Below are 27,905 nucleotides of genomic sequence, written 5' to 3' on the forward strand. Positions count from 1 at the left end.
TTTCTCATCAGGGATAAGGGTCATCACAACGTCTTTCTAGGGATAACAGTGCACAGGGATGTGACTGCAAAGTGTCTTGGGCTGAGGATCAAATGGTGACTTGTGGCATTCATCTGCTCATCAGAGGATGCCACTTTTTTTGTCTGGTCTACTGACAGAGCTGAGGGCTCCAGGCTGTCTAAGGATCTCATCCCAGCTTCGCTGCGGCTGCTTTCCTTTTTTGAACTTTCCTTCGCTAAGTTAGGGAAGATCATAATTGTTGAGCTTCTGATGTCTAGTCAACAAACTCTTGCTTCACTGATCATGGACACCAGGAAGCCCAGATGTCTCAGGAGGGCAGGCCCATCACATCCCCTGGAATTCCCAACATGTGCCTCCCTGCTAAGACCCATCCCAAACAATGCTCTACTCTGGGTTTACAGAAGTGTTTATTAAATAGCTCTGATAATACACTTCAGCATTTGCTTCTTGTGACCTGGTCATTCATCCCCACTGGGCTGGCTTGAGTTCTGAGAACAGAGCGGAAGTGTTGGGTTGCCCAGAAGCCTGCCAATCCTGTGTTGTGTGGCTGTCTGGGCCCACCACTTTCCCCTTCTGGGTGTGACAGGTGCAGGACCCCTGGCTCCTCTCCACAGGGGCTCCTTTTGTGCACAGGGGTCCTGCCTGGGACATCTGGCCCATTAGGAATTGGGTGCCATTCCTGTCTCCTAATACCCACATTCTGTGATTCAGTCTCCCCTGACTGTGGGCTGGCAGATTCTGAAGCTCTTGGTGGCAGCCGTCCTCGAAGAACTACTAGGGGATGTTGAAAAGTATGAATACATGTTTTTTATCTAGACCTTCAAGCATGTGCTCTAAGGGCTGCTCTGCAGAACCCTGGTGCTCACACACACACACACACAAGGAAACAATATAACTGTTTCTTCAGATTACCCGTTCACTGAGACTATTTATGAATAATGTGTCTGCTCTTCCTTGTGACAATCCCATGAACCAAAAGACACCTTTTAGAAACAAATACCATTTTGCAAATCTTTGAAGGATATCTGATTGAAATTTCTTTGTTCACGATAGGTTAACTGTCACTTCCCTTGCCCAGTGTCCCAAAACTGACCTGCCTGCCCACTTCCCTCCTATCCACCCCCCTTTCCCTCCTTTTCCCTCCCTTCATTTAAAACAAATGTATATTTATCACCTATTCTGCCACCAGGCTGCTGAGCATGGTGTGGCCGTGTCTCTGTGACTGGTGTCTGGGGACCACCGCCTCCCCAGTACCCCCCGCCCCCCTCCCCTCACACTGTAGGCACTGGGTGCTATGCTGGGACCGGCGCCGCTGAATCCTTGTCGCCATCCAAGACCTTTTGGTTTACGTCATCTGCTCGGAATCTCGGGAAAGTTCATGTGGTGGGGATGCCAGGGGTCCTCAGTGATGCTTCTGGAATGAACCCGGCTTTCCCTGCAGGGAGCACAGAGCGGCATTGTTTCCTGAAGGGCTCTGTATCTCCTGCTGCCCAGCACCCAGCCCCAGGACACACAGAGAAGGCGGCCCACGGCTCCCCCTGCTCCCATCCTGAGGGCTGGCAGCCTTGCCTTCCCTCTACCTCGGGAGCGATCTTGCCTGGGGGTTGGGATCTAGGGCTACCTCTAACACCTGCCTTGGATCTGCTCATAACCAACACTCCCCTGGGCTTGTTCAGAGCCAGGTTGTTGCATCAGAGATAGGACGGATGATGAGTCCTTGTTGAGTGCTGGGTTCTCGTGTCCAGAGAAGAGAAGCCCACTGGCTTCCCGGGGCCGAAACAGCCTTATGTGAAGCAGGACTGATGGTCTCTTTCAGGGAAAGCACCAGGATTTCCCCACTCTATGTCCAGGATTGAGGAACCTGTGCTGGCTTGAGGCAGCGCGAGCTTCATTTGCGCCTTCCTCAAGGATCTGCAGGATCTGCCAGGCCCCTTGATGGTCCCAGAAGCCTAACTACCGTGGGGAAGTCTGGTCACACCATGAAGCCCTGACCTGTGACGACCCTCAGCTCCTGGGGGTCCCTCAGGTATCAGGAAACTCCAGGCAGGGCCGTCAATCTCCGAAGACCCCTTGCTGAGTGTCCCTCAGGCTGGAAGGAGTGACTCAGAACAGGCTGGTGTCTGCGAGAGAAGGCAGGAAGATAGGGGCTTGTGGGGGAGGGATGATAGGGGTGGTGTCAGAGGTGGTCTCCTCCGGCTCGCTGTCCCCATCATCCAGGTCTTCAGTGAGAGACGGGATGATTCTGACCGTACTGTCCTCAAAGTGCACCTGCTTCTTCTTGACCAGCAAGTCAGCTGGCTCCAAGGTCAGCCCCGTCAGGGTGTCTGGGCACTGGAGGGCACCGGGTTTCTTGGCCCCCTTCAGGATGCTCTTCATGTGGACGAAGAGGGAGCTTGGCCCATCCTTGAAGGCCCCGTGGAAGGTGTAGGTTTGCTCGGTGTCCCCAGAGCCGGTGGTGCTCACGGCACTGCTGGAGGGGTCCGTGTACTGCTCGGAGGAGGCCAGCACCTCCGGGGAGGCCTTGCTCTTCTTCCGCTTGCTCAGCAGGAAGTAGGCCAGGCCAGTGATGATGAGCATGGAGCCTGGAAGGAATGCGGGAGGTCAGGAGGCTGGATGTGTGCTGCGGAGGATCCAGACAGAATGCTGTCCGAGCCCACCGTTCCAGAGGGCCACCGTGGCATGCTCAGGCCCCCCAGGCTCCAGCCTGCACCCCTGACTTGTCCTCACACATCCCCTTCTGATTCAGGGCCAGGCCTGCTGTCTGGCTAAGGGATGTCCATGGGGCCAGTGCTGCAGTCCTCCTGACTGTTAGCCAGGCAGCCCCGTGCCTGAGGCCCCTGCCTGTTGATAGCCGCCCCTGGGGACCACCTGCCTGTCCTCTCATCACCATCCCTAGCTTCTGTGCTAGGACCTCGTGTTGGGCCGGACCTGCAATGCCTGCCGTGGGTTTGCACTCTGTTCTGGATACTGGGCTCCAACCGCAGAACTGGGCTTCCTTCCATTCCCAGAAGTGCAGAGATGTTCCTTCCTCAGCCTTCCCAGGAAAGATGGAGGAAAGTGTGAATCCTACTGGGTGGGGCTAGCCTAGCACGGGTCCCTCTCTTGGGTGCACCCTCCTTCCCTCCCCACCCCTCTCTCCCAGTCTCCAGCCTAGAGGTCTCTCCGTCTCAGGTTGAGATTGCTGCCCTGGTTCTCCTGCCTGCAGGCCTGCCTATCCCGAGGAGGCCTCTGGGTGTCTCTCCCTCTCTAAAGAGCGGGAGGTTGTGGCTCGCCCTGGCCTCATCGTTGCTGAATCCTCTGGAGTCCACCAAACGTTGAGCAGAGTGGCCTTGAGATGCTAAGACAGGTACTTTAAGAGAAACCACGGGAAGGAAGAGGAGGCTCTGCCTTCCAACGTTGTCTCCCTGCATACTGGGCATTTTAGGCTGGTCACGAGGAGGGACGGGTTTTCATAGCTAGGGAGTGGGGAAGAAAAGGGTACGGGCAGAAGGGCTGTGGGCGAAACCCAGGGGTGGGAGCATGGCACCCTGGCTTCTAGCTGACTAGCACGGACTTATGAGGTGAGAGGGAAGATGATGAGGCTTGGAGGGTCTGCCGGGGTCCCCTCACGGCATGCCTTCCAAACCAGGCTGAGGAGTTTGGATCGGAATGGGTAGGCACTGAGGAGACATGGGAGGGTTTGGACAGAGAAGTGACCATCTCATACCCTCTGAAGGCCCAGACCACACGCAGGCATTGGAGGAAGGTTCTCCGTTTGTGGGTGCAGCCTCTGGGCCTATAAGAAGGGACATTTCTTCTACTTTATCAACATGAAGTATGTCTGACCTCACCTCATTCCCTTGATCTAGGCCAAAGAAGTCAGTGGACCCAGAGGTGGGGCCAGTGTCACTGAGGTCTATGAGGGGGGATTCAGCCCCTCCTGCTCAGAATCCACTTGTGGTAGGGTTTCTTCCCTCCACTAACTCCTGGAGCTCCTACCTGGGATGGTCACGTGCCAGACCAGGACGGGATGGAGAAAGCAGGCCACAGACAGCAGCATGTACGCCAGGAACTTCTGGAAGCAGCCCAGCCAGCGGGCTTTCTCCCTTGCTCTGTAGGCCAGGGACTCTGGTTGACACCTGGCAGCAGGGAGGTGGGGGTGGGGGCCAAGTCCAGGATTAGCAGGAAATAGGAAACAACCCAGAAAAGCCCCAGGACATGGGAAGCTGTTGGAGGCTGGGATCGAGTCCTGTTGTCCCCATGTTCTCTTTAGTGGCCTGTGGCCAAACACTTCCCAGGGGCTGGGGTCCTCATCATGGGTTCCACAGTTAGGTATCTTGCCTGAGTCCTTCAAGAGGGTCCACAATTTTTCTGAAAGGCTGCCTCGCCTGTTCTTTCTGTCAAGGGTGAAGGGAGCTCAATGATACCAGGATTCAGCAAAGTTAGTGGGAAGGAGAATAGGAGACTCAGGGGCCCTTTGAGAGGTCCCCAGTGGAGTGGAGAAGGCATGTGGTCTGGGAAACAGCTGGCTGGGACAGCTGTGTAGACTGGGCACTGCACAAGCCACTTGTCCCCCTGAGTGAACAGGCCAGAATCCAGCTCCACCTGGCTCACAGAGCCTCGCCTAGGCATAAGATGGCATCAGCCCCGGAGGGACCTCTTTTTAAAATGGCCCTCAGTTTAAAAGGTCCCTTTATAAACAGGCCCTTTTTAAACTGGCAGAGGTCTGATGCCGAGCCCATTTCCTTAGCACTCTTGCTTCCGGGTTTCAAAGAAGGAAAGGGCTTGTCTTAGGTTCATCTCCTTCATCCTGTGAATTGGTCTGTCCAGGCTAGTCTGGGGGCAGTGGCGGGGGCTGGAGGATAACCGTCTGGTTCAGAACACTGCCCTCCTCCTGCAAACCATAGCCATGGCTCATTGGTGCCCTCTGGTGGACATTGTTTTGTGACCAGACCCTGGCTGGGAGAGGAGGGAGTTCAGAACAGAGTGAAATGCCCCTTTGGATTCAGGGCTCCTCGTACCCTGTCCCAGAGAAGTTGCAAAGATCGCTTGACTGTGCCATTCATTAGAATGGAAGAAGCCTTTTGCCTCAGGGCTGGTGACCCTGGGAGGCAGCTGATGGCCTTGCAAGGTGCTGGGGATTTGAGGCCTGGCTCTTTCTCTGATTACCTAGAGAGACACAACTATTGAGGTTCTGAGAGCTGTGGTCCAGGGACAGCTCTTGGCCACAATGATGACCGTGTTTAGTAACTGAGCACTGCTGGACAGCAAGTATGGGCCTCTGTGACCATGTGGCTTCCCGAGGGGATCCTTACAGCCCCTGACTTGTACCTGGGTTCTAGCAGGAAAAAGAACCAGTTCTGAAATCTAGCTCTGCTGCCTCTAAGACCATCTGGCCTTCCGCAGGGTCCTCCCCTCTCCATGGGTGCCTGGGATGGCAGATGAAGCTACGGGCTGTTCTTGGAGGTGGAAATTGGACTCTGCAGGGGCTTCTGGGTGGGAACGGGCCCTAGATGGATGCTTCACTCTGCTCCCCTGGTTGGGAGCAGAGAAGGGGGACCATTGAGTTCTGTGGGACTGAGCCCGTGTCTGGGCAGGGGCTGGCTGTGTGGGTGGGGAGGGCAGCCGTCGCAGCTGCTTCAGGAGCAGGACCTCACCTGGACTGGCCTCACGGGTGGTGGTATGTGGGGGCGCCTGGGGCTAGGAGGAGACTACTTACTGGAAGCAGATGGCCAGCAGTTGAGCCACAAAGTACGCCCCTTCACACACGGAGATGGCAGCGCCTATGAACCTGTGGTGGAGACAAGGAAGGGAGTTCTAGAGCCCTCTGATCTGCCCTTTGCTCTTCCAGAGCCTCTCTTCTTACTGCCTCTGGGGCTCCTGGCCATCTCCTGCCGACAGACTGTCCAGGAGTTTCCTGACCTAATGCGGCCCCCCAGCTGGGGTCTGCCAGGAGCTGCCTCCGTGCCAGGGCCTATGCTGGGTCAGGCCTCAGTGGACAGGTGCCAGCCAGGGCCCAAAGATGGGCCACCGGAGCACGCTGCCTTGACCCTGGTCCCCTGTGTGGCCACTCGCCGGCACGTCCTTCTACTACTGTCCCTAACATAACATTTGCTGCTTGGTTGTACGAACTTGAAGACTGGATCTGTTCCAGATCCCTTTCCTTCTCCCTCTTTTCCCACTCTCCAAACAGTCTCTGGCCTCACCTATATGACCTGAGTTTGGGTAATGCCCCCTTGACCCCGGCACTTGTCTCCCCTTTTCTGCCTCTCTAACTCCCTGCCCTCCCTTCTCCCTCTCCTGCTCTTCCACTCGGTCCCCACTGGCTGCCCTGAGGACTCCCTCTGAATGGAACTGTAGTCTTCCCAATCCACATTGCTTCAAAATCTCCTCATGTTCCATGTGTGGTCCAGGGAATTTCCAATCCAAATCTTCTGGGAAATATGTGAAATCAAAGATTCCTGGGCCAGCCTCAGACTTTATATATCAGAATCTTCGGGAATGGAACTTACATGTTTTATTGGAGAGTCCTATAAAATTGAAATTTCTTAGCATGCCTTTAAAGCCTTACATGAATATCCATAGTCCTCTGACTACAGAGGAAGTTACCAGGTGCCACAGTGACTTTGCACAAGCTAGCCCTTCTTGAAAGGACTCCCCTTTCCTCCCTTTGTCTGTCTCGTGATCTCTTGCTTCTCTGTTTTACTGTGTGACCTGGGCTACCAGTCTATGAACTCCCTTTGTCACTTCCCTCCCTAATTCTTCCCTGTAGCCCAGGCCCACTCTGGGAATGGCGTATTGTTAAGTGCTCCATGGATATCACTGGAGTGAATGAATGAGTGAAAGGAGAGGCTACGCCACAGGGGAAGGTGGCTTGGGGCCAGAATTTCCTCAGGGCATTGCTCCTGCTACTGATCAGCTGTGTGCCGCAGGCAAGGGACTTGACCTTTCTGTGCATCAGCGTCCTCATCTGTAAACTGACAGAATTACAGTGCTCCAGCAATAAAATTGTTAAAAGGTCTCAATGAGCTGGTATTTGGAAAACCCTTCAAATGGGGCACATAGTGCTCATTTTGTAAATGTTAGTTACCGTTTTTTCGGTCTCTCTCTCCATAAGCATTTATGTACTTAATCCCTATTCTCTCCTACTCTCTCTGTCTCCCAGCATCTCTCTAACACTTACTCCTCAGCTTTCAAATGGAATATCCACATTTATACAACGAGCACTGTGCACAAGCATGTTCTAAGGGCTTCACCAATATCAATTCATTTAGTTCTTCTAACAATTTTATGATTGAAGCACTGTACTAACCCTCAGCCTACAGCTAAGGGCACCGAGGCACAGAAAGGTCAAGCTCCTTGCTGTGGTCACACAGCAGATGGGTAGCGGGGGCAAGATTTGAACCCAGCCCTTAGACTCCAGAGCCTGTGTTTCTAACAAGTACACTGGGGCACGTAGTTTATAAAACAAGCATCATATCTTTTCCTAGATCATGGGATGGGGGACAAGGAGGAAACTGAGGCTTGGGCTGTGGAATGACTCTCCAGGGGTCCTGTTTGTTGCTGTAGAAGCTGTGCCTCTCGAGGCCAGGAAGGTCTGGTCACTCAGGCAGGGCAGCGAATCCAAGCCGTAAGCCCTACTGTGGTTAGCGGGATCCCACAAACTGAAGCCTCTTCCCTGCAGTGCCACGCCAGCCATGCAGACCCTTCAGCCAGTGGTGTGGCTGGTGTTCGTGGGTGAGTGTGAGGAAGGCCGTGAGGAGCCTCACAGGAAGGAGAAAGATGGGAGTGGAAGCTAGTGTGCAGAGAAGTGGGGAAGAACCAGAAGAAAGCCCACGATAGCTCAGCGCCTATGGAAGCCTACTCTGAGCCTTGGCCCCTGCCAGGTCCCAGAGATACGGGGGAGGGGGTGACAGTGACACAGGGGTGTGCTAGAGTCAAAGAACACCCTGAGTGTGGGGGTACACAGAGGCAGGAGTCTGAGATCTGCCCGGAGAGAATGCATGTGTGCGAGGGAGAAAGAGGAGGGAGGTGGGAGGAGGGAGGCGGAGCATTGAGATGGCCCTTGAGGAATGGTGGGGGGGGATGAGTGTGGGAGGGACAGAAGGGACGGAGGGTTGGGGCAGGCAGGCAGGCAGGGGCTCCCATCCCTGCAGCTATGGAGCACTGCACAGGGGAGAACATAAACGAACTCAGAGCGGGGCTGGCGGGACCTGAGGCTGGAAATCAAGTCTTCTAGGACTGGACCACCGAGTGACTAGAGGGGCTTAGTGTCCCCTTGGGACAGGAATAGAGCAGTCAGGGAGAGGTAGGGCTCTGGGCAAAATGTAGTTTGCATTAAGTGGCTATAGACCTGACTTGTTATAGGAGGATAATCACATCTAACTCATACTTGAAGTGATGTTTGTGGGGAAGCTAGGTAGAGAGAGGAGGAGAAGACAAAGGCCAGGCTGGTTTCTGGATTCTGGGGGGACAGGCTCAGAAAGACATGGAGGGAGTTCAGAGCAAAGAGAAGTCGCTTGTAGGTGTCAGGGGCTCCAGGCTCAGGGCAGGTTTCCCAGGGCGGAATGCCAGGGATGGACATCAGGCTTTGGGGACATCGAGGTGGGTGGTAAGTCACCCTGGGTGCTCAATGCAGTGAGCAAGGGCTTGGAGGGGAGGGGAGGCAGGGAGTCTGAGAAAGAGTCAGAGGCTCCTGAGGTGGAAGCTGAGTGACAAGAAATAAAACGGAGGCCAGGAGACGGCAGAGGAATATGGCCTGGAGGCCGTGGCCGTGGCTGAAGGTTCCAGAACAGCCCTGCGTTTCTAGGTGGTGAATTGTGTGGCAGAGTGGAAATGGGCTGGGCGGGTGGAAGACAGTTGGGAGACAGTGGGGGCCGATCCACACAGCAAGTCAAAGAGCCGTCCTGAGCAGGGGAAGCCCGGATGACGGTGGGGGTGCGGGCAACAGCTTGGTGAGCCCGCAGGAGAGCACACAGGTGCCCCGTGTCCCTCGGGAGCTGGCAGACCCCCCATCCTCCCAGGGTGTCCTCCCTCTTCAGGCCACCACTGCACAGCGGTCTATCTCCCGTTGGCTGGCATTTGTGAAGGCGGCTGGCGGGAAGAAAGGACAGAGGCTAGGGAACTAAATGGACCCAGGCCCGACTCTGGGCCCTGTTGCTCATGAGTTTGTTGGTGCTGGTTGAGCTGCTTATCCCCTCTAAATCTTCTAATCTGAAAACCTAGGACAGGATGCCCTTCTACAGTGCCCTTGGAGTTCAAGGATACACGTTTTTCCGTGCCTGGCATATAGAAGGGCTCAAACATATAGTCTTTGGAGCTGATTCCTCTCTCTCTGAAACAAGCTTGGTTCGTGTTTGCTGAACAAAGAGATGATTGAAAAGATAGATGGCTGGCTGGGTAGATGGACAGATGGACGGACGGATAGATGGATGGATGGGTGTGTAGGTAGAGGGACGGAATAATGATCTGACCAAAGCCCTGCCCAAACCAGAGAATATCCTAGAAGTCCCCTCTAGGGCTTCCACCTGTGGGATGTGATGGAGTTAGCATGGAAAAGGGGTGTGGGCTACTCTGTGTTAGTGGGGCAGCCTTAGGGTGAGCCGGACCAGAACATGCCAGCAGGGAAGGGCACATGCACACATACTCACAGCAAATAGAAAGCCAGGCTTTTGAACTGCCCCTGGAGGAAGGTCTCAGTGCCCACGCCGATCAACACTAAGAGGGGAAGAGGAGAGGGGAGGGTGGGCCTGGGTGCTCCAGCCCCACGGCGGCCCTGTGGAAGGTTCCCTGGCTGCGGAGTGAGCCTTCTCCCCGGGGACTGAGAGCCAGAGAGGCTCTTCTCCAGGCACAGGGATTGGTGGCTGGGAAAATGCAAGGAAACAAGGAGCCTTCTGGATTGGTCTCTGGAAACCAGACGGGTTTCAGCAGAACCCCAGAGGTCTTTTACTCCAGCTCCCAGATCGCAGATGCCTTTCCTCCTCTGCCCACATTGGCCATGCCTCATGCCCCCAGAGACAACATATGCTCCCAGGCCTCCAGACCCTCGGATCCACAGCAGTCATGGCTTCAAGGGCCTTCACTGTCCTACAGCCCATGCCCATAGGTGCTGTGGGTCTGGGTTCAGTGCTTGGCCATGGTGGGACCTTCCCAACCCCTGTTGCCCGGATCACTGTTCTAGCTGTTTCTGTGACCCCGTTTTCACTTGCTGTTTTGGTAGCTGTATCACACCTCCTGGTTCCTTGCTTTGGACCCACTGCTGGCTGAGCCCCTGAGGGCTTGCTCTGACACGAGAAGCTGATTAGCTTCATCTTTCTTCCTGCCCCTTCTTGGCTGTTGGGGTTTGCACGCAAGTACTCAACCTTCCATTTGTCCAGAGTGAATATTGTCTTGGACACAGCCTTCCAGACTTGCTGACTCCAGGCTGTCTCCTCACAGGGATTCCCTTGCTCTCCCTGCTTCACTCAATGAGCTGTGGTTCCAACCCCATCCGCTCGCCGATGGAAACATTCCACAGACAGCACTAACGGGTCCTGAAACCTTCCTCCAGGGCTGCATGGCTTACTAACTAGAATTCTTTCTGGTCCTAACTGATTACATTGCATGCATCCTCCATTTCTCTCTGGGGTCAGCAGACACCCTCTGGTAGTGGCCGTGTTGTGGCTTCCTCTGGTCTCCCTCCCGGAACATCAAAGATGGCAGCACTAGGCTGTCGTGTTTGGCTGCCTGTACATGGCCGTTCATCTCTGCTGTTCAGGAGGCTGCTTCCCTGGGCCTGATGACTCTCCTCCCTGGCAGACACCCAGTAAGCTTCCATCCCTGGTGTCCTGAGCCTTTTGTCCATGTGGAAATGAGAAGCCATGTGAGGACCCACACTGAGGCCACAGGCACCTCTCCCCTCACTTCTGAGAGGACTGGATTGTGGAGGTACCTCAGTGAGCAGGGCACAGGGTGCTTCAGTCTAGGAAGGGAGGGGAGATGCCTAAGTATGCTTGGTGAGGGAAGGTTCCGGGGCTCCTCTGGGCTTGGTCTAGAGCCGTGGGGGACACTGCCTCTGCCCTCTTCAGGTTCTAGATGTTCACGCTTATACCAGGTGAGGGGCCAGGAGTGCTGAGCAGCCACAGACCCTTCCAGAGGGTCAGCATGACCCACAGAGCACTTAATGCTTTATACACAACGGTCACACTTGTGCTCACTCCTCCCAGCAGCTGGAGACACAGGCACATCTGTACTTCCTATTTTACTGGGGAAAACAAGGCTCAGTCAGTCACCATGCCCCCGTACTTCCAAGGAAACGCCAGAAAGTAAAGGACCTGCAGACCAAACTTGAGACTCTAGCTCCAGGTGGCAGACCATTTTCTGGTTTCCACTGTCTATTTTCTGTGTGTGTGTGAGTGTGTGCACATGTGAGATGTGTGCTTATGTGTGTGGGGTGTGTGTGTGTTCTGCAGGCAAATGCCCATCTATTTAGTTTTCACTAAGTATCCTGTCCTGTTCTCAGCACTTAGCACTTACTAACTTTTTAAATAATCACAACAGTCCTATGTGAAAGTCTTATGTTATCCTCATTTTACGGGAGGGAAACTGAGGCACAGCACATAGGCAAAACCAATTTGCCAACCTGGGCCATTCCGGCATTTCGGTCTCACATCTGCCGGTTAAAAGCTGAGTCACTCAGTCTCTCTGAGCCTCAGATTCCACCTTACCCCTCTTGCGCATGATGGTTATAAGGATTCAGTTAGCTGACTAGTGCCAATCACCTTACAGGTGCTTAGTCCCTTGCACATATTCCGGGGTTGGGGTCAGTTTTTGGAGATTTGCATGGCCTTGCGGTGAGTGACCAGCAGGTGGCAGGAAAGGGTCTTGGGAACTCAGCCCTTTACCCGAATTTGTTTGGCACTCTTAACTCTGATGCCTTCTGAGGGAAACAAAAGGTCTATAGTCAAAGGGGCATTCTAGGAATGCTGTAGGGGCAGCACTGGTTTGTAGTTAAAAAAAAAAAAAAATCGATGAAACAGCAGAGAAGAGAGAGTTGGGCTGGAATCCCCGTTTTGTGAGTTCTTACCTTGGTAACCACGGGTAAGCACTTAGCACAGAAGGGAGCTATGGGCAGTCCTTGTGAGCCGAGGCCTGGGAGTGGGTCTTGAAATATCAGCGTCCACAGGATGGGCAGGGAGGGCCTTCAGTATTTTGGGGAGTCTGAGCGACATGTTCACATTGGCGTTACAGAAAGCGACCTGACCTCGGGTTACAGGTTATAAGAGGCTTTGGTGATATTTGGCTGAGAGGAAGCAGCAAAGGGGAGGAAGTAACCATGTTCTGAGTGATCATGGCCTCCCGGTGTCCCAGCACACCGGGAGCCACTGGCTCCTTTGTTGGCCTGGCCTGAAGCAAAATTCTGGTCATGGTTCCTGATGGTATGCCCGGGGCCTTGTTCACCTGTTTTAATACGCGGGTGCTAGTAGGCACCGAAGATCAGAAGGGAAGGTTGGTTCTGCCTGGGGGCTCCGACAAGCTCTCCAGGCACAGAGAAGGGCCAGCCTTGCCACTGCAGCCTAGTTTCCATTTTTTGTTTTTTGTTTTTTTGTTTTTTTCCGGGGTAGAGGAAGGTGGCGGCGTAGGAACAGAAGTGTCTGGGTTCGGAAGCCCCCTGGGTGTGTCAACCCAGCTACCTCTCAAGGAAGTCCCAGCACGTGCGACACACGGTGCCACCACCCCTCGCCCCCATGCATCTTATGTAGTCTGGACCGCATCCCTCAAGGTGGGAATCCTCAACCCCATGTTATTTATGGAAACATCCCAGCAAGCCTCCTGGAGGTGCAGCGCCTGGCTCAGGGCAGGCTGGTGGAAAGGGGGCAGAGGGAAGCTGGAAGCAGGACTGATTTTCAGGGGGCTCCAGGAACCCCCAGCGGAGGAGGACTGTGGTGTGAATGGTGCTGGTGGGGAGCACATTTCCTGGGGGCCTTCATGTGAATGGGGGTGTCACATGCATGAGACCCTCGTTGCCATGGGCACTGGACTGCCGTGTCCCCCAGGCCCAGCGGTGAATGGAGATTTGTAACGTCTGCCACAGAATGGCCAACAATTGCCTCACGGCCTCAGGGAGCTTCCTGGTGCCTAAGGTGCGGGTTGTGGTGATGGCCCCTCTGCTTTCCAACCCGAGGGGTCGGTCCGGGGCCCCAAGCCTGAGCAGAGTTCTCTTCTGAAGGTCAGAAGTAGCCCCAGCCCAATCTCCTTACCCAGGGCAGTTCCAGCCAGCCATCCAAGAGTCATTCCAGTCGTCCAGGGTCCAGAGTCCCCAGTGGTCAGTCTGCACCCTCGTTTATGGCACAGCCTGTGTGCCGGGCCTGGTAAAGCACGGTGCTGTGAGGGAACTATGCGCTGCAGTGACTGTCGTGGACCCAGGAGGGGAGGGTGGAGGGTGGGACAGGGCCCAGCGAACACGCTGAATGCAGGCTCCATTCTGCCTGGGAACCAGGACGGCTCCACCGAGAAGGAAGGCAAGGCGAGGCCAGGAGCCAGAGCTGCACAAACGAGAGCCCGGAGCAGCATGAACGAGAGTCTGGAGCTGCTGCCATGGTTCCATGGGCTTCTCCGTGCAGTTCCTGTAACTGGGCAAGGTCACGGGTTCTACCTGGGGCAGCGACAGTGTGACTTCCCGGGCCCACACCCTCAAGTCTTTTTGCACCTTGCAACTTCCTCCTGCCCCTCCGAGGGAGCCAAGTCCACGGAGAAACCTGCGCCCCGCGTTCTGGGGGAAACTCTATTCCCACAGTCTGGGTGCCAGTAAGCACCCTGGGCATGAGGCCTGTTTCTGTGAGAACTTACTCTCCTCCCCAGGACTTATCTCCCCAAAGGCCTCCTGGGCTTCTGAACATCACACCAGCGGCCATGACTGAGGTAAAGTGAGCTAGGAATGGTCTCCTTGTGAAGGTATGGCTGCTGATCCCGGGGGCAGCAACAGTCCCAGAGACCAGGTCGGTAATCTAATTGCTGGGCTCTCTGGCAGAAAATGGGAATTGGCCCCCCATGTACTTAGTATTGTTAGGTAAGAGAAATACCCCTAATTATAGCAATGCAATTTGGGGTTTCTTTGTAAGAATAGGGTGCATTAGATGGAAGCTGACGACAAATTCTTTGCAACTTGTCTCATGTAGAGGTGGAGTCTAATTCCCCTCCCTTTGAATGGGGGCTGGCCTTAGTGACTCTCTTGCCCTATAGAATGATCCAGACTTGCACTGCAGTTCACAAAGAGCTTCTGCCCAGCCCTCTTGAAATGCTGGTTCTGGGGCAGCCACTCCCTCTGTAAGAAGTCTGATGTTTCTGAGAACCACCATATGTGAGGAAGCCCAAGTGAGCCATGGAGAGAGAATGCTAGAGAGAGAGAAAGAGAGAAAGAGGGAAAGAGAGAGAGAGAGATTCATGACCAGCCCCCCACTGGCTCAGCCCTCTCCACCAGGCATAGATGTGTCAGTGAGGAAGTTTCTAGATGACATCCCAGCCCCAGCAGTTATGAAGTGGAGAAGAACTGATGCGCTAAACCAACAGTCAGAAGCAAAGCTCCAGATGTTCAGATCTAGATGCGCCATTGCAGCCCCGCACCTGAGATCTCCGCCTTCATGCAGCCGAGCCGTCTCCACTGCTTTCTGTCTGAATTCCTGAGCCACAACATTTCAAGCATAATAAAATTGATGTAGCCTTAAGTCACTAAAATTTGAAATAGTTTTATTCTGCAGCCACAGATAACTGAAAAGCAGCTTATCCTATCTTCTTAACTACCTGATGTTTTTGGTGCAGAAGTTCCTTTGTCTGGTCTATATTCTGACTCTCAGCAGGGAGCGTGTCCCCAAGACCCCTTGGGTCTCTGGCCCTTCTCACTGGTCCCTAGCTTGATTGTCAGAAAGCCAACCTATGGGCTCCTAGGTCCTGAAGCACCTCTCCTCCTGCTCAAATTCAGGCACAGCCTGGGAAATGCAGTCTCCTAGGGGTTGGGTGATGTCTGGGGTCTACTTCTGGGCTGCAGAATCCTACCGGGGATGTAATATCTTAGGATTTCACACAGGATCAGTGAGGCTCTGCCTCATCCAAAGTAGCTCTCTTCTACAGATTCATTTTACAGAAAGTCCCAGTGGAAAAAGTGAGGAAAGCAAAAGTTGAGACCCCCCTCCTGCAGGAGGATTTTGTGAATTGCATCCAGTACTTCCCCCAGCCAACCGCAGGGGCCATTGCCATGAACCCTGCTAGCCTGCTGTTCTCACTGACCTGTGCTGGGAATGAGCTGACTTTGGAAGGCACTAGAGTTCCACATGACCCAGAAACAGAACTGCAAGACGGTTTGACTGAGGGTCTGGAGTATCCTAAAATGTTTTTCTTTCTTTTTTTTTTTCTAAGGGACTAGTTTCCAGAACTGGGACATTTCAGAAGCTAGGAAAAGATAACGATGTGTGGTCTTAAATTGGAAGGGGGAGTGGTAGGTGAGAGATGGGACTGGTGTGTGAGAAGAGGTTTGGTCATCCTGTGTCCTGCGTGTCTGTCTCCCCAGGACTGCACAGTAGACACCTGCTCTCCTGGAGGCCTCCTGTCAACCTCATGGATGAGAAGGGGTACAACCCTTGCTTTGTGGAGTTGGACCCAGGAACTCTCTCCAGTTTCCAGAATTAGGCATGGCTGTCTGTAAGACACAGAGAAGTTGTGGCATCCGGCAGAGCCAGGACGAGGGGGAGGTCAGCAGGGCCCCTGGGCACGACATTTAAAGAGGCACTCAACGTCCATGTAAGGAGACAATTCACTCCCAGTGCTGGCCAGTGGTAGCATTGGCCCCTTTGTGACCACGAGACTGAGTGCCTCCAGCCCTGGCATCTGGTGATGTTCACGGCCCAGGGTTTGGGAGCCTCTAAGCTACTTGTGGAGTCCGGCCTGTACTTCTGGTCCTCCTTCCTCCTTACCAGGCAGCCTGGTGGGTAGCTCTGAAACCTCGCCTTTGAAGGACTCTGGTTCAGTGTGACCTGGGCAATCAGGATCAATAATTCACTCCAACAAATGACCCTGAGGCCTTTTCCCAGAGCTCGGCATGGAGACAGAGGAGCTGATGGTTTGAGGGTGGAAATGAATGTCATGCATGTCTCCAGAATCAGGGCTTCATTATAATCAATTCTCCATAAGAAGAAAGTAGCCCCCAAGAGCAGCCTCGATTCCCAGATGTGTTGGATTTTGCACTGTAGGTGGGATGGGTGCCGGACGGAGCGGCAATGTAACCATTTTTATACCACCATTAAGTGGCCCATTGATACCTTCCATCCTTCCCTGTTTTCTTTCCCTCAGGTTCCTGTTATTCCTTGTCCCAGGCCAACAGAACCACATTAGGAGCCCAACCCAGTTCAGTCCGCCCCTGGCTTCTGTCTCCCCTCTCCTGCACAGCCCCCCAGGAGGCTGCTTCCTTGGCACTCATTGGAGTGAACTCTTCCTCTGCTAGCATTTATGGACAAGCCTGGCCTCCTCACCTTGTCCCCTTCCCTCTAGTCTCTGTCCCTCCTGTCCAGGACAAGGCACAGCTTTCTCTTCTCCTAGGGCTTTCTTCTGAGTAGCTTTCCTGAATGGTTTGTTCTAGTTTAGGTTAGCAGGGATCAGAGGTGCTGGACTGAGACCCTGTGGCACACCACTTTCTCAGCCTCCTCCTGGGTGTCCTGAAGCTCTGGTCCCAGAGGGTGGGGGAAGCTTTGAGGGTGCTGTGCTATAGCAGAGAGAACGTGAGGCTTGATCAGGAAAGCTGAGTCCTGGTTCCTCCAGCAAATCATCACTCTCGTCTGCTTTCTCTTCCAGAAAATGGGGATAATAAAAGCATGCATCAGTGACTGTAAACATTCAGTCTTAGTAAATTATAGAGTGTTGTGCAAATTTAGATGATGGCTAATAGAATTATCAGGAGAGGAAGCTTGTTCCTGACTGAGAAAGGCAAGCACTCTCAAGGGGGAGAAGAGGGTTTATTCTCATCCTTTCCTTCCATTAATACACATTTTTATGGTGGCTGAAGAGCTTTTATCTATACACTGACGCTTATTCATTGATTTTCCTGTCTTAGGTCCCTTCTGCAGGTCTGACTGGGATATCAGTAGTCCAAAGCCCCATCCATTTCAACGTCTCTTGTGTCCTGTCCTCTGTGCAACCTTCGAGGGATGCCAAGGGCTTAGGGCCAACGTGCTCACAAGGATGTGGCCTGTCCGTGGTGCTGACTGCCGAGGGGCTCTCCTGGCAGCCTCCGGGCTTGTGCTGCTTTTGTCCCCGGACTGACATCATGGTTGGCTGTAAGTTGTCTGTTCTGACTCCATAGTTGGGTTGAGTTTTGATATCCATCTTACATTCAGTGCAGTGCCCTGGGGGCCATAGAGGTCACTTTTCACGCCAGACAGTGATCTTGGCTCTGGATGCCCAGGGAGAAGTTTGAGAATGTCATGTTCACTGCAGCTGAGGGCAGCCCCGTAACTCATCCCATTATATTCATGGCTCTTCTTCATCCTCAAGTATGGTGTGCTTCCTACTAGTCTTAGGGTCTGTAAGGACATTTCAGGTAAGAATGTACCACCTGATGACAATGGCTGGGGATGGTTTAGGTTCTGAAAGGGTCATGGCTGGTTGTAGAGGTAAGAGCTAGATTTGCACCGTTTCTAGGAACATGAAGATGCTGGAGCCAGTTGTTAAGAATCCATTGAGATAAGAAGTTAGTAGCTGTAGATTTCTTAACTCAGGAGAAGCTGTGGCTTCTAGATATTCAAGTAGAAGAGATTTTAGACTATAGCGTGGTACTCAGTACCCCTAACACCTCCCACAAGCCTGTGTGGGGAGAATTTCCTGAAGGCTAGAGAATGCACTGATGGGGATTTTTTCAACCTTGATTCTCTAAACATGAGTTATACACCAAAGTTGGCCATCCAGGAGATTTGTTTTTCTTGGCCTTGCAGGAGGCCTTGTGGTAGTGTACAGTAATGCCCCTCTCTGTGTCCACCCTCTTTGTTATGTGACTTTGCTAGAGTGAAGTCTGTTTCCCCATCCCTTGAATCTGAGCTTAGCAATGTGACTTGCTCTGGGCAAGAGGATGAAATCAGGCATCATGCAAGCAAAGATATAAAGTGGGTTTGTGAACTAGGCCTGCTCTTTCCTGCCTCTGCCATTATCGTACACATCTAGCTGAGCCAACCTGCCAGAACATGAGGGACACAGAAAGCAGAATGACTTCTAGCTTCCTGGTAATACTATCTTCCCACATTTCCATTCACCCCCAGACAGCCACTGATCTGCTTTCAGGCACTAGAGATCAGTTTAAATCCTCTAGAAGTTTGTAAAAATGGAATCATACAGCATGTACTCTTTTTTGGCTGTCTACTTTCATTCGTATAATTATTTTGAGGTGTATCCGTCTGGTAGCATGTATCAGTAGTTATGCCTTTCTGTTGCTAAGTAGTACGGATATACCTTGGTTAGTTTATAACTCATCTGTTGATGGGCATTTGGGTTTTCTCTAGCTTCTGACTATTACAAATAAAGATGCTATGGACATTCATGTGCATTTTTGTATGGACATTTGCTTTCTTTTCTCTTGGGTAGAAATAGCTAGGAGTGGAATGTTTGGATCATATGGTAGGTATATGTTTAAGTTTTTAAGAAACTGCCAAATTGTTCTCAAAGTGAGTGCACCATTTTACATCACCATCAGGAGTGTGTGAGAGTTCCCCATCCTTGCCAACATTCAGCACTTGGTATGATGTGTCTTTATTTATTTACTTATTTATTTTTGAATGGGTCTTTATTTTAAGCCATTCTAATACTATGTAGTAGTGTCTCATTTTATTTTGATTTGCATTTTCTTCATGACCGATGATACAGAACATCTTTTCATGGGGTCATTTACCATCATAGCTCTTTGTTAACTTTTTTTTCATTCTTTCAACATATTTTAAAAAGTGAAGTTTTTAATTTTGATAGCATGCAATTTATCAGTTTGTTCTTTTATAGACTGAAAGTGTGATATTGTAAATAAGAAATGGCTGCCTAACTCATTACTTAGAGTTTATCTGATTATTGAAAAGTTTTGTAGTTTTCAGGGTGCCTGAGTGGCTCAGTCAGTTAAGCATTCGACTCTTGATTTAGGCTCAGGTCATGACTTCAGGATCATGGGATCGAGCCCTGAGTTGGGTTCTAGGCTCATCGCAGAGTTGGCTTGTCCCTCTCCTTTGATTCTTCCCCCAGCTCTTTGTCTCTTTCATTCTCCCTCTCTTTAATAAATAAATAAATAAATAAATAAATAAAATATTTAGGAAAAAATAAAAGTTTTATAGTTTTAGGTTTCACATTTAGGTCTATAATCAATTTTTTGTACTTTTTGTGTATGGTACGAGGTGTAGATAGACGTTCAGTTTTTGGTAAATGCATATTGTTCAGTGCAATTTGTTGAAAAAGGTATCCTTTCTACACTAAATTTTCTCCACAGTTTTGTCAAAAGTCTGTTGTTTATATATGTATAGGTCTATTTCTGGACTCTGTCCTGTTGCATGAATTTATTTATTTTTCTTTGTGTCCATACTGTAGTGTCTTGATTTCTGTAGACTTATAATAAGTGTTAAAATCAGGTAGTGTTAACGTCCTTTGCTCTTTGTTTACAAAATCGTTTTGGTTATATTAAGACCTTTGCATTTCCAGGTCAATTTTAGAAACAACCTTCCAGTTTTAGAAAAAACTCTGTTGGAATTTTGACTAGGATTGCATTTAAACCGTACAGCAGTTTTGGGAAGAATTGCCATCTAAACAATGTTAAGTCTTCTGACCCATGAGCAGGATATATTTTTCCATTTATTTAGGTCTTTTTATTACCTCTCATCAATTTTTTTTTTAGTTTCCTGTATACAGGTTTTTATTTACACTTTTGGGATCAGATTCACCCCCAATTATTTCATATTTTTGATGCTATTATACATTGTCTTTCAAATTTTTCATTTTCTAATTTTTTGTTGTTAGTATATTGAAATATGATTGGTCATTGTATATTGATTTTGTCTTCTGCAACTTACTGAACCCTTTATTAGTTCTGGCAGCTTTTCTGGTAGATTCCATCCGATTTTCCATAGAGGACCATGTCATCTGTGAATAACAAGTTTTTCCTCTTCTTTGCTGATCTGTATGCATTTTATTTCTCTTGCCTTATCATACTCTTTAGAATTGTTAATACAATTGTATTATAATTATAATTGTATAATACAATTAATACAATTGTCTAAAAATGATGGTAGTGGCCTTGCCTTGTTACTGACTTAGGAGGAGAACACCTGATCTTTGACTTGTAAGTAGTTACAGGGTTTTTTGGTAGATGCTTTTTATAGGCTAAGAAAGTTTTCTTCTCTTTCCAGTTTGGTGATAGTTTTTGTCATGACACAATGCTGAATTTTGTCAAATGCCTTCTCTGTACCTATTTTCATAATATAAGCTTTTCTTTTCTAGTTTGTTAACATGGTCAGTTATATTGATTGATTTTCAAATATTAAAGCAACCTTAATATTTCACTTGTTTATGATATACTACCCCCTTGGCATTTATTTATTTATTTATTTTTGATGTGCTAAAACATTGTTTGGACTTTTACTTCTGTGTTTTGAGGAATGTATGTCTGTAATTTCTTTGTGATGCTTTTGTATGGTCTTGGTATTAGAGTAATGCTAGTTCTATAGAGTGAGTTGAAAATAACCTTTCTTTTTTCAGACTTCAGGAAAGGTTGTGTAGCATAGATCGTGTGCTGATATGCTACTTTTTTTTTTTAAGATTTTATTTATTTATTTGACAGAGGGATCACAAGGAGACAGAGAGGCAGGCAGAGAGAGAGGGAGGAAGCAGGCTCCCCACTGAGCAGAGAGCCCAATGTGGGGCTCGATCCCAGGACCCTGAGACCATGACCCGAGCTGAAGGCAGAGGCTTTAACCCACTGAGCCACCCAGGTGCCCCTGATAGGCTACTTTTTGATGATGATGTCATTTACAATCCTGCAGGTTCAATGATACTACTGAGGACATTGTCTCTAACACAGAATAGCATCTTTCTTGTAAGGACCCACAGGGGAAATTTCTTCTGGGTCTTGATTTCAGGTTAAAGTATTTGCCCAAGGTATTTGCTTCTTATTCTTTCTCACATTCAGAAAGAATGCATCTGCTCACCCTTCCACATGACAGTTTTCCTGGTGCCAGAAACAATAACTGAACCTCCAGATACTCATAAGCCATGTTTCTTCATCAGACCTTCTCCTGGCCTCTGTAATCTAGGAAGGTTCAGAGGGAGCCCACAGAAGCCACTCTCTCCTCAGCATCTGCCACTGGTATGTAAGGACAATCCTTTTTGATAATAGCCCTCTTCAGATGGTTGTTCAGAACTGAGGACAATTTTAAGAGAATTTTCAGCCCATTAAAAAAAAAATGAGGCTACCATCTTCCTTCTGATTTGGTCACTACATGTAGTACAGAAATAACCCAATTTCCTTGAGCTGATCCTAATGACCCAACCTTAAAATGTGAAGGAAAATGTTACTCAGTAGAAGACTTCACATTCTAACTCCTTCCTCACTTTGTAGCTTTAAGGGTTTGTTCCTTGTTCCTTTGATTGCCTTGTTCCTTTCCTCTGGTCTTCCTTCTTTTTCCATCTGACAGGAAGAGCCCATCACTCATGCTATACAGTCCCTGAGTTCTACACATTCCTTTAAAAATTAACTGGCACTGGGGCGCCTGGGTGGCTCAGTGGGTTAAAGCCTCTGCCTTTGGCTCAGGTCATGGTCCCAGGGTCCTGGGATTGAGCCCCGCATTGGGCTCTCTGCTCAGCAGGAGCCTGCTTCCTCCTCTCTCTCTCTCTCTCTGCCTGCCTATCTGCCTACTTGTGATCTCGGTCTGTCAAATAAATAAATAAAATCTTTAAAAAAAATTAACTGGCACTGACTGAGAATCTATGTGCCAGGCAGTGTTTGTGTTAGTCATTGTTTTTTTGAATGCTCACAACCCCAGAAGGTAGGTACCCTCATTATTGCCATTTCACAGATAAAAAAACTGATGTTTAAAGTGACATGCCTAAGGTCACACAGCTAGTAATTAGTAGAGAAGGACACAAATTCACCCCTCCAAACTCTATACTGGAGAGAATCATGCTAGGATGTGTAATTTCTGGCTTGTTTCCTTGGTCGGACCTTGTGCTTCTCAAGGGGAGGGGTCATCTTTCTTTTTCAGACTTCAGGAAAGATTGTGTAGCATAGATCTATGTGTCTACATGGCACAGAGTAAGGACTCGGCAAATGTTTGCTAAATAAGTGAATCCTAAATAGTGTTACGGATTCCTTGTTCTAAATCTAAGGAAGATACAGGCATAAGGAAGTAAAGAAAAAGTGTTTGAACCAAATCACATGATCTTTCAGTGGAAAGAGAGTGGAACAGAGGTAGGGGTATTTTATTTACTCATTAGGACAATCAGATCGAAAAGAAAAGCAGTCAACATCCATTTGGAGGCTCTGAAAACAGTGGGGTCTTGCTTGGGTAATAAATCCACTTGTGGACATGTTGAAGTGCAGGAAGCTTCTTTGGATGGCAGGAGATGGTCATGGGGATACACATTTAAGAAGGATGGAAATTAGCATGGAGGGCCCAAGATGGTTGTCTCAGAAGCATTAGTTTTGTTGTTGTTGTTGTTGTTTTTAAGACTTTGATAGGGCTAAGATCAAACTATGCATTTGCTCTACTCTTCAGTACTCTTTAAAAAATAATGGATTTAAATGCTACTTTTCTCTTAGGCTATATTAATAAACCAAATCTCCATTTCGAACTGAGTATTGGTAAGGAGTGGGGCTGTTGGGAATGCGGCACTCTCCTTTAAGTAGAGAAGAGGTTAATGGGTCAAAAACCTGGAACAAAACAAAACCCCTAAGTGATTCCAGGTTGATCTAAAATCATTGATTTGTGAGAAAGAGCACATTAGCTGGACAAGCAGGGCTCATTCTAAATGGCCTTGTCTCAATGCTGGCCCATTTCCTTGCTGGCTGTGTGGTGCCCTTCTCTTTGGAGCAGTGTGCAGACGGCCCCCGGATGTGCCCCTGCCTCACTGACTTGTGAGTGGGCAGACCGGACCTCCAATACCAGAGCCACTTTCTACGGGCCATGTGACCTGTGCCAAGCTACACGGACATTCTGAACTTCAGTTTCCTCTTGGGTAAAATATGTCTAAGATCAGCATTTGGCCCTCATAGATACCAGCGGGGCTTTAGCAAGATCATGACTTCCTCTCACTGTTGTCAGTTATGCATCTCTGGACCCATAAATGGAAGGTCCTGCCCTAGTTCCCTCTGGAAATGTGAGCAGATTTGTCTGTCCTCTGATGAGGTCCAGGAATGGATTTGGCTGGATGGTTATGGTAGTATCAGTCAAAGTCTGCACGGCAATTATTCAGAGAGAGAAAATGAACATCTGGATCAAATATCAGAGTCTTTAGACTTTGGAAGTATTTGGTCATGCTTCCTATGCTGTGTTTAACTGTGCCCAACCTCAGCATGACCCCCTCCACCTGCCTGAGCCTGAGTATGGTATGGCCTCAGACAAGGCTCTGTGGGTATTGTATCCTGCATCTTGGGATTGCCAAACCAGAGAAAGACATGTCCTTTAGCCTGATTTAGGTGGAGGATACAATGTTTAAGAGAAAGGTTCTCAGGAATAGACCCTCATCAGTTAGAAACTTGCCTCTCTGCCTCCTGGTTGTGAGACCCTGGACAAAGTGTTTCGCCAAGCTTCGGTTTCTCCCCACATACGGTGGGGGTGATGATGAGTGTTGATGAGGCTTCAAAGGGTAATTATGAGGCTGAAAGGAAATGTTACATCTAAGCCATGGAGCACAGGGCTTGGTCACAAAATGTTCATTATCAACTATTACCCCAGGGTAGAGCTGGAAGAGCGAAGAAAACCCTCAAGTGCTGGCAGTGAGAAGCCTCATTCTTGAGCCTCCTAGCCCCGAGGAAAGTGACAGAGGTCTCAACAAACAGCTGACACAGTGGGTTCTTTCCATTCTCCTCCCCACAGGCTTGGGACTAGGACTGAGCAGTGAGGAGCAAGCACAGGGAGATTCTCCCTCAGGGATTAAGAGGATTGCGAAGTTCAAAGTGAAGCCAATCCCACCTTCCAAGAACAGGTATGGGGATCGGTCCTGTAAGACGGAGAAGGAGCACTCTGTGCTTCTGTGTTCCCATCTCAGTAAAACCTATTCCCAGGTTCTCTCTTCTGATGGTTGGTTTATAGTGAAAATAAATCATAGGGCCATGCATCCTCTCGGGCCTGTCTCCAACTCAGGATGTCACGACCCCACCTTTATGTGGACACAGTGAGAATCCGCTTTGAGGGTTGGACAAGTGGGTATCTAACATCTGGACAGGGAGTTGTGGAGTGCTCACAGTCTGTGTGCAGTTCCCTAGCTGTGTTTGCTTCTTTGGGTGACTCCTGGAGCCCCGTCTCAGCAGAAGGGACACCATTGGTCACACATGTGTCCACTCATGCATAGATGCACACACGCACACACATGTGCACACACACATACACACACACACAGCCTTCCATGCCAGGGAGGTAATGCAAATGAGTGAAGCTGGCCAACTGTAAGACAAATTTTGGGAGAAGTTCTGTGATGATTTGGAAACCTTATGACTGGCTCAAAGTCATAAAAAGAGTCTCATGGGAGAGAATCTTCTAATTTTAGGAACAGTTCAGCTGGGTGCTCTCTGTGGCTTATCTACCCCTGTTTAGCAGTGGCACTGCTCGTCAGTGCCCACTGGTGGTGAGGGCTGGGCATGGGGGTGGGGCAGCAATGGCCCATGGGATCCCTGGACCTCTCGATGAAGCTTCATCCAGAGTGGCTGGGAGGAGAAGAAAAGATGAACTCAGCCAGCGGGGCCATCGCCACTGGGCCTTTCCATTCTGGTGGAGTCTCCTGGGGTCTGGTACCCTTGGGCCTCTAGAGGTCCCAGATATCATCTGCAGAGGAAAAGGGGATTCAGGGAAGAGGCTGCCACACTGGCAGCTCCCTGGTCTCTGCTGGTGACACTCTGAGCAATCTTGAGCCACGTGCTTTTTCTAGCTTCTGGAGAACCTACACTTCTCATAGAAGGACCAGGGCCACCTTAGGTCTCCTGGGGTTTCTGCAAAGTGACAGTCTCTGTCTCAAGCCTTATTTCCTATCTATAGCAGTGTTACTGTAAATGAGGCCCGGACTTCTCAACAGAGATTTCAATAACAAGAGGCTTAAGGGAATAAGGAATTTGCAAATCTTAAACCCTGGAAACAGGCCAGGGGTTTAGTGAAGCTGGAAGAAACTTGATTTGCCCAAGAGCCCCGAAGCCCCTCTCTCTAGCTTCCCACTTGCTCCCAGCACTCTAGAAGGCTCCATCAAGATTACTGGAAAGCCTGGCCATTAAAAGACAACTCATGGCCTATTTTTAGCCTGGATCCTATATCAAAACCAAGCGGAAGACTCATCTGCAGCATTAACAGTGGCCCTCTGCACAGAGATAAGAGTTGTGGTTAAGAGTAACTGTGTGTGTGTGTGTGTGTGTGTGTGCGTGCGCGGACACCAACCCTTCCACTGGCTGAGATACATCAGACTTTTAAGCTGTCTTTTGAAAGGCTATTGGGAAAATAGATCTATCTTAAAACCGCTTCCTGAGAGGAGGCAGGCCTCAGCTCTGGGCAGACTATAGCAAGGGGAGCTATCACTAAAATACCTGAGAGCTGTAAAGGGTACATTTTACCTACCTGGAAACCAAGGCCTAAGGAGAGCAGGGTGGGCTCAAGATCAACATGGTAGACCAGGACTTCCAGACATAGAAGCCCTATTGAGGTTTACTTTCCTCTCCCCAGGATGGGAAGTTGTGTACCTGGGCAGTCATTCCCCTGCATGTAGGTGACAAGGTGGTTCCGGCAGAGGCTGGAACAGGTTCCCCAATCAGCCCATTTACTGAGGTAAGGAATGGGGTCATTTACTCAGGGCCCTCAGCAGAGCAATTCCAGACTCTGACTTTGGGGAGCAGGGAGTTCCTTGGCCAGAGTCCTGGCCTTTTCAAAAGCTGGGGCCCCTGGGCTCCAGACTAGCTGTCCCTCTGATCTGCAGGGTGACCTTGGGCAAGGTCACTGCCTCTATTTGGGCTCAGGTGCTCCATCTTGCAATAGAAGGAAAGTCATTAGACCTTCCCCAACAGCTAACTTCCTGTGCTGAAGACCTAGATGCTAGAAGAGCCCACCAGCCAGCCACCCCACTGAGCTCGGAACCAGGTCATGGGGGCTTCTCCCAAGAGGTTTATGGGCTCAGTTTCATGGAGCTTTGCTCATTCTATGCATCCTTGATCCTCCAAAACATCTGGCCAGGAGGTCCAGATCGGAAAGTACCATCCTAGAGGGACTGGGTGGCTCTCCCAAGGTCACACATCAGCAAATGACAGGGTGGGGGCTGGAAGCAGCACAGCTGGAGTCCTGAGCTGGGGGACATTTCTTACTTGCCAAGACTCATACTGGATGTTGTCCAGTGGCAAGGAAGGACTTGGCGAGCGATGTGCATCTATCCTGATGCCCAAGGGACAGTGGAGCCTAGAGCTGAGAGCTCAGAATACTGCCTCTCACCTTCCACACACAGACCCTGATCATGTGGGGGATCTGGAGGGGCCAAAGGTTGGCATCTACACTGGGGAAGGGAGCAGGCAGAACTCAGGAGGGTGGCTGCTCTGGCTCTGCTCTGAGAGTCGAGCAGCCCTGTGATCAGGCAAAGTGAGGGAGAGGAGTCCAGCTTAGGGAGTCATTCTACCTCGGACCCACGGCGCGTTCTTGAGGTCAGACCACAGGAAGGGGGACTAGATTTCTATGGGACTTTCTGTAAATGGCGGGAAGAGTGGGGCAAGGGAAGCCTGGGATCTCCATGTCCACGGCTGGACCTCAGCCTGTCCCAAGTGCTGGGAATTCTCTTTCCTTGAAATGGAGCTGTGGCTTGAGTAAAACATGACCGAGCTCTGTTGACCGGCTTCATAACTATACAGTGAAGCATCCAACTCTCACATTTGCCTGGGCTTCCGCTCTCACCTCCACCTTACAATAACCCTCAAGGAGGTAGGGGAGACCCTCTCTACTTATTTTGCTGATGAGGACACCGAGGGCTCCCTAGGTCGCATGGGTGGGGGCCAGCCAAGTGGAGATCCAGCACCAGGCTCCCTCACCCAGGTTCACCCCACTGCACCTGCTGCTGCCCTGCAGAGCAGTTTCTGGAGGCATTGGGAAGAAAAGTGAAGGCAGATGTGGCCAGATGTGTCCATCTGTCCCCAGCCTGCTGGATCCCACCCCTCCAGCAGCCTTGTCTACTGTGCCTTGTGCCCAGGGGACTATAGCTGGGAGGCGGGGTCTTACCTGCAGCAGTGGTGATGCCCAGGAGCCGGCAGGTATATTCCAGACCAGTCCAGAACTTTTGCAGCTTCATGGTGCCAGGGTTGAGGGCAGGGTCCCAGTAGGGCAGGCAACAGAGACTCCGGCCTGAGATGCACCTTGATGCCCTGTGCAGGGGGAGGCTGTGGCTGTCGGCTCTGGGCCCCTGTGCCCTGAGGCCCTGCCTTCTAAACCAGTCTTGGCCACCACGGCCTGGTTGAGGTGTGAATAGGGCTCACCTTCCTGGCTCTGCTGCCTATGCCCTTGCCAGACGCTTAGCTTAATCATTACCTTGGAAGAATGCCTCTGCTGCTCCGTGCAGCTCCAGCCTGGCCCGGAGCTGCTGCGGTTCCAGCACGGCCAGCCAGCCGCTTGAGATCACGCCAATTAGGGCTGGGCTGGAGGCAGCCTGAAGCTGGCAATTAACCATTTCTGGGCGGGAGGAGAGAGCTGAGG

The 27,905-nt window shown here is 50.6% G+C and overlaps 1 protein-coding gene across 3 annotated transcripts; it reads right to left on the minus strand.

Annotated features, from left to right (window-relative positions):
* Nucleotides 1-411: 411 nt before the first annotated feature.
* Nucleotides 412-27,660, minus strand: TMEM72 (transmembrane protein 72). Of its 3 annotated transcripts, XM_044240040.1 has the most exons (5): nt 27,435-27,660; nt 9,651-9,717; nt 5,720-5,791; nt 4,000-4,139; nt 412-2,603 (listed from the first exon to the last, which is right to left on the minus strand). In XM_044240040.1, exons 1-5 carry the CDS (start codon nt 27,502-27,504, stop codon nt 2,125-2,127), a joined length of 828 nt encoding a protein of 275 aa, XP_044095975.1. In that variant the 5' UTR covers nt 27,505-27,660; the 3' UTR covers nt 412-2,124. The 3 variants fall into 3 exon arrangements, with proteins under 3 accessions (XP_044095975.1, XP_044095977.1, XP_044095976.1); XM_044240042.1 differs by lacking the exon at nt 9,651-9,717 and having other exon boundaries at nt 27,435-27,504; XM_044240041.1 differs by lacking the exons at nt 4,000-4,139; nt 5,720-5,791; nt 9,651-9,717; nt 27,435-27,660 and adding an exon at nt 2,950-3,029.
* Nucleotides 27,661-27,905: the final 245 nt, after the last annotated feature.

This window comes from Neovison vison, chromosome 2 (assembly GCF_020171115.1).
Source record: "Neovison vison isolate M4711 chromosome 2, ASM_NN_V1, whole genome shotgun sequence".
NCBI classification, from domain to species: domain Eukaryota; kingdom Metazoa; phylum Chordata; class Mammalia; order Carnivora; family Mustelidae; genus Neogale; species Neogale vison.